The sequence below is a fragment of the Somniosus microcephalus genome, chromosome 12 (genome assembly GCF_052327205.1).
Source record: "Somniosus microcephalus isolate GS21.2 chromosome 12, FLI_Smic_1.0, whole genome shotgun sequence".
NCBI classification, from domain to species: Eukaryota; Metazoa; Chordata; class Chondrichthyes; order Squaliformes; family Somniosidae; genus Somniosus; species Somniosus microcephalus.
The window spans coordinates 172751110-172757585 of NC_140998.1; the positions used below are offsets into that span (position 1 = coordinate 172751110).

A 6476-nucleotide genomic window follows, 5' to 3' on the forward strand; every position below is an offset into this window, starting at 1 on the left:
GAGTCATCTTTATCCTGGGCAAGGAGCACAACCTGACAGAGCTGCACACCATCCACCGGCTGGACAGGCTCACCTCTGGGGTCCTCATGTTTGCCAAGACGCTTGAGGTCTCAAAGAAAATGGATCAGCAAGTCCGAGAAAGACAGGTACAGTGTGAGAAAGATCAGCTCAGAGGAGATAAAAGCAGCTCGGGCCAAATCTCAATGTTGGCTCCAAGAATTTGAGACTGAGGTTATCTTCGTCTGTGTTGAATTAACTGCTCTCAGCCAGGGCAGTGCTAAGGAAGGAAGAACTTGGATTTCTAGAGCGCCTTTCACAACCTTGGGACATTCCGAAGCACTTTCCAACCAATTAAGTACTTTTGAAGCCTAGTCACTGTTGTAATGTGGGAAATGTGCCGTCTAGTTGAGCACAGCAAAATCCCACAAACAGCAATGTGATAATGACCAGATATCACCTGGAAGGGTGCTTGGGGCCCTGGACAGTGGGAAGGGAGGAGATAAAAGGGCATGTGTTGCATCTCCTGCGCTTGCATGGGAAGGTGCCAGGTGAAGGAGCAGGGCTGTTGGGGGTGATTGAGGAGTGGACCAGGGTGTCGCGGAGGGAGCGGTCCCTTCGGAATGCTGAGAGGGGAGGGGAAGATGTGTTTGGTGGTGGGATCACGTTGGAGGTGGCGGAAATGGCGGAGGATGATCCGTTGAATGTGGAGGCTGGTGGGGTGAAAGGTGAGGACAAGGGGAACCCTATCATGGTTCTGGGAGGGAGGGAAAGGAGTGAGGGCAGAAGTGCGGGAGATAGAACGGACACGGTCAAGGGCCGTGTCAACCACTGTAGAGGGGAATCCTCGGTTGAGGAAAAAGGAAGACATGTCGGAATCACTGGTATGGAAGGTGGCATCGTCAGAACAGACGCGGCGGAGACGGAGAAACTGGGAGAATGGAATAGAGTCCTTACAGGAAGCGGGGTGGGAGGAAGTGTAGTCCAGGTAGCTGTGGGAGTCAGTGGGCTTATAGTGGATGTTTGTTGAAAGCCGATCGCCAGAAATGGAGACGTAGAAGTCAAGGAATGGAAGGGAAGAGTCGGAGATGGACCATGTGAAGGTGAGGGAAGGGTGGAAATTGGAAGTAAAGTGAATGAACTTATCTAGTTCAGGGCGAGAGAAGGAAACGGCACCAATACAGTCATCGATGTACCGGAAAAAGAGGTGAGGGAGGGGACCTGAGTAGGACTGGAACAAAGAATGTTCCACATGTCCCATGAACAGGCAGGCATAGCTAGGGCCCATGCGGGTTCCCATAGCAACACCTTTAATTTGGAGGAAGTGAGTGGAGTCAAAGGAGAAGTTGTTCAATGTGAGAACAAGTTCAATAGCAAAATACTGCAGATGCTGGAAATCCGAAATAACAACAGAAAATGCTGGAAAAATTCAGCAGGCCAGGCAACATCCGTGGAGAGAAATTAGAGTCAACGTTTCAGGTCAAAACCCTTTATCAAGACTAAAGAGGCACAGGTAATGAAATAGATTAAGAGGCCAGGCTGGGAGAGAACAAAAGAGAAGAGATTCAAAACGAGACGAGATGGTGATAGGACTAGTGGAGACAAAAGACGGCTCTAGATTAGGTGTGAAATGCGCTGGCAGAATGGGAGACAGCTGCCATGTGGGAGAGAGAGGAAAAAAAAGGAAAGGGGGGGAGGGGGAGGAAAAACCAAAACACGGGTGGATAAAAAAATAAGTGAAAATGTAATAAGGGGCCGAGGTTATGATCTGAAATTGTTGAACTCGATATTGAGTCCGGAAGGCTGCAAAGTGCCTAATCGGAAGATGAGGTGCTGTTCCTCGAGTTTACGTTGAGCTTCCGTGGAACACTGCAAGAGGCCGAGGACGGTGAGGTCCGAGTGGGAGGGGAGGGGTGGTGAGCTCCGCAGAGGCATTCCCCAAGGCTTTGAGCAGGCCATGTGCTGACATTGAGCAGCACATCCACGCTCACCGAATGACGCTGTCTGCAGCGTGCCCTTTACCAGCTAACCTTGTTCCACTGCAGGATCAGCTTGTTAATGAGCACCTTCACACTGGCGTCGCAAAGCGCCTCTGAAGTAGAAGAACATCCCAAATTACTCCACAGAGACTGAGTCAAAAAATAGACCTGAGGTAAAGGGCTGGGTTTTAAGAACGGTCTTAAAAGAAGACAAGGATGTGGAATGACACGGGTTGAGGGAGGGAATTCCAGAAGGTGAGGCTGAGAAGGCTGTAGGCACAGCTGCCAATGGTGGGGTGAAAGGACAAGAGGCTAGCATCAGGAACATTGAGTTTTGGGTGTGGGGGGTTTAAGGCTGGTGGAAGTTAGAGATGGGGAGGAGCGGGGCCATGATAGACTCCATGATCTAAAGAGTTGGCCACCCTGCCGTGGTTTCCTAGTGTATCCAGTCCCTGATCTAGGCTGACTTGTGCTGTTCTGTTTCAGGTGCAGAAGGAATATGTATGTCGAGTGCAGGGAGAGTTTCCAGATGGTGAGATCACGTGTGAGGAGCCCATCCAAGTCGTATCCTACAAGGTTGGTGTGTGCCGAGTGGACCCCAAAGGGAAACCGTGCAGAACCATGTTCCAAAAACTGGGCTATAACGGGACGTCCAGTTTAGTGCGGTGCTTCCCTTACACTGGGCGCACACACCAGATCCGAGTCCACCTCCAGTACCTGGGTTACCCCATTGTTAATGACCCCGTGTACAATACTGAGGCCTGGGGACCCCAAAGGGGCAGAGGGGGGAAGGTGGACAAAACAGACGAGGAGCTGCTGAAGGCACTGGTGGACATTCACAGGTTGAAAGAAAGCCTGGATCTTCTGGATCTCCCAGAAGAGGACCGCCGTCGTGCTGTGGAGGAGGGCAGCACAGACGACATGGGGAGCTCCACCGTGCCACTCGATAGCCAAACTGAAGCCTGTGCAAATGTAAGGACTACAGACGAGAACAGTGAGGTCACTGAAGTGCGAGTGGGGAAAGCAACAGACGGCAGCTCTTTGGAAGTAATTGAGGTCACTGTGAGTGGCCAGGAAGAGAAGCCAGCGGCAGTAACTGAGGTCACCACGAGTGGCCAGGAAGAGAAGCCAGCGGCAGTGAAGGATGCTCTGTGTGGCGAGTGCAAGCTGGTTAGGAAGGACCCATCTGCGAAGGACCTGATAATGTACCTGCATGCCCTGCGTTACAAAGGCCTGGACTGGGAGTACTGCTCAATGCTGCCCAGGTGGGCTGCTGCTGACTGGCAGGAGGACTGAAGTACTGACCGCAAACCCAACTGCTGTGTAAAACCTGTACCAAGTGCACAGACGGGCACAGGCCTGAATGTTCAGCAACTGTGTCAGAGAGAGAGAGAGAGAGACACAGGAACCAAAGGCTTGCGTCTCATGTATAAATACAGGAGTCTCATAAAGCTCAGTCAATTCCATGAAGAGAGAGGCATCAGGCTATTTATATATGAAAATGCTATTGAAGACACCCACTCTCTGCACTCGGTCTGAGTGCTAGTTTTGTTGGCCTGCTGTAACCCTCTTGCTCTAAGCTGATCTGACTAAGACAGGGTGACTGTGGGGTGCTACGCTTGGCCTCCGCATCCTGTTCGAGAGTATACGCCATGGGTTGGGAAGGGGCAGTCCAGGATTCCTGCTTCTGCTGGGAAGTATCAGCATAGGCATCGGGTGAGGAAACGATTGGTCTTGGCTGTAATGGCTGTTCAATAGCCTACCTACTGGATTTGGACTTGAGAAATAGTGGCCATTTGCGTAAGGTATGGGGTAACGGGTTGGCCGATGCCCATGAATCCATACCCCATAGAGGAGGGTAGGAAATGAGCATCATAACCCTGTCGCTATCATTTCTGTTGCTATAATGTACTCCTGATAGGATCCTCGCTGTAATCTGACTGGACATGGTGAAAATACACTGGTGATGTTTATTAATTGCTGCGATTGATCTTTGGATTGTTTAACAGCATTTTATGATTTTTACCTCAGTTCCTAGTTTTTGTTTGGATTTTGATTACTGTAGATGACCGGGCAAAATAAAATATAGTGGTGCCAAGAATAATGTGGGCAATGGAGTCAGAGAGATACCGGGGGCGATGGAATTTGGAGAGCTATGGTGTTGGGTTTATAAGATAGTAATTTATAACAAGTTAATACAAGTTCGAGACTAGGAAATACTGAGATGTCTGGTTAATGCTCTTTATTGATTGAAACATTGATATAACCCATTACATGCAGTGCTAATGAGATTGGATTTGAATGCTACTCACAAACACCGGGCTCATCGGGTTCCGTAAGTGTGTCATTTTGACTGTGATGTTACTACATAAGCCCATTTCATCGATGTGCGTTTAGTTTGTTTGTCTCGCACGTCACGACACCAAGTGACATTACTGCTCCCTTTCCCCAAGCGTGCATGTATATAGCTACCATTGTGTTCGTTGCTCTCTACATGAGGGACCACAGCTGTCCGACATGGGCTTCACTCTCCTATCACTCTTCTATATTTATTACAGAGAGCTGTTTTTCCCACCATTCCTGCTCATTAACATTATTTTCTCGCATCATCCCACAGACCAGAGCTGACTACTCCTTGCCTCAGCAAGGAAAAGGGGAGGGGATGGGGGAGGGAATGAGGGAGGTACGGGGGAGGGGAGGGAATGAGGGCGGTACGGGGGAGGGGAGGGAATGAGGGAGGTACGGGGGAGGGGAGGTACGGGGGAGGGGGTGGAATGAGGGAGGTACGGGGAGGGGGTGGAATGAGGGAGGTACGGGGGAGGGGGTGGAATGAGGGAGGTACGGGGGAGGGGGTGGAATGAGGGAGGTACGGGGTACGGGGTGGAATGAGGGGGGTACGGGGTGGAATGAGGGAGGTACGGGGTGGAATGAGGGAGGTACGGGGTGGAATGAGGGAGGTACGGGGTAGAATGAGGGAGGTGGAATGAGGGAGGTACGGGGTGGAATGAGGGAGGTACGGGGTGGAATGAGGGAGGTACGGGGGGGAATGAGGGGTACGGCGAATGAGGGGGGGTGGGGGGAATGAAGGGGGTACGGCGGGGAATGAGGGTGATGAGGGAGGTACGGGGGAATGAGGGGGGTGGGGGAATGAAGGGGGTACGGCGAATGAGGGGGGGTGCGGGGAATGAAGGTACGGCGGGGAATGAGGGTGATGAGGGAGGTACGGGGGAATGAGGGGGGTGGGGGAATGAGTGAGGTACGGGGTGGGGGGGAAAATGATGGAAATGGAACTGAACACTGCAATCATCAGCGAACATTCCCGCCTCTGACCTTATGACGGAGGTGAAGGTCATTGATGAAGATGGTTTGGCCTCCAATGAGGGAGGTGCGGTAGAATGAGGGGGGGGATGGGGGTTGGGCCTCTAATGTTGCCCTGAAGAAGGTTGAGGGAAACTTCGGCTCCACATCATCCTCTGTCGTGCAGATTGTATCTGTTGCTTGTATATAAGACAGTGAGACCTGCCCGTCAGTAGAGTTTATATTACAGTGCCCAGCAGTACTTGTATTTATGCTGTAGCTGTATTGTCAGTGCAGGATGGTTACTCTCTTCACCGAGGCTGCAGTTAAAGTGTAAACGCAGCCTGACTCTGGACTTAGTGAGACTCCCCGGGGGGCGGGGAGGAACTTCGCTTCAGAGTAAACCTACACCCGATTTACATAAAACAAGTTTAGAGTCGGTTGAAGCCGAAACCTCTGCACAGGGCAGTGATGCTGCCGTATGAACGCAGTCCTAATGAGGTGAGATTCTTCAGCAGTAGCTCAGCTCTTTATACTTAGCTGCCTGGACGCAGTGCCTGGGGCTGGCTGGTTACTGGTGAGGTTCATTCTAATTCTTTAATACCAAGTAGCAGCCACCAGCTATTGATAGAAACACAGTCAGCTGATTGTCACAGGCACCATTTACTTATCCTGTCGTTCTGTGACCCTTTGCAGCAAGGAGGGTGGGGTTTAGTGGGATTTAGTGAGCATTGCAGCACTTTACAGGAAGCTTTTTTTGCTTCTGGTTGGGCCTCCGATGCTGCCCTGAGGAACTCCTGCAGCGATGTCCTGGGGCTGGGATGAATGGGCTCCAACAACCACAACCATCTTTGTGCTAGGTATGACTAGCCAACGAAGAATTTTCCCCATTGACTGCAGTTTTTCTAGGGCTCCTTAGTGCTGCACTCAATCGAATGCTGTTTCGTTGCAAAGGGCAGTCACTCCCCTCACTTATGGAATTAGCTCTCTTGTCTATGTTTGGACCAAGGTTGTAATGAGGTCTGGAGCCAAGTGGTCCTGGTGGAAACCCAAACTGAGCATCGGTGAACAGGTTATTGGTGAGTAAGTGCCGTTCGATAGCACTGTCGACGACTCCTTCCATCACTTTGCTGATGATAGAGAGTGGATTGATAGAGTGGTAAATGGCCTGGTTGGTTTTGCCCTGCTTTTTGTGGCCAATTT

General features: G+C 51.1%; 1 protein-coding gene across 1 annotated transcript; it reads left to right on the forward strand.

The window, feature by feature from the left end:
• Positions 1–8: 8 nt before the first annotated feature.
• Positions 9–4195, forward strand: rpusd2 (RNA pseudouridine synthase domain containing 2). The gene is made up of 2 exons (XM_086003849.1): positions 9–146; positions 2463–4195. Exons 1-2 carry the CDS (start codon positions 87–89, stop codon positions 3270–3272), a joined length of 870 nt encoding a protein of 289 aa, XP_085859975.1. The 5' UTR covers positions 9–86; the 3' UTR covers positions 3273–4195.
• The last annotated feature ends 2281 nt before the right edge of the window (positions 4196–6476 follow it).

What these genes read in the sequence shown, in the direction of transcription:
- rpusd2 (XM_086003849.1), top strand. Translation starts at nt 87, where the DNA reads ATGTTTGCCAAGACGCTTGAGGTCTCAAAGAAAATGGATCAGCAAGTC. An exon ending in AGCAAGTCCGAGAAAGACAG is followed by an intron (nt 147 to 2,462) that starts GTACAGTGTGAG and finishes GTTCTGTTTCAG; the next exon opens with GTGCAGAAGGAATATGTATG.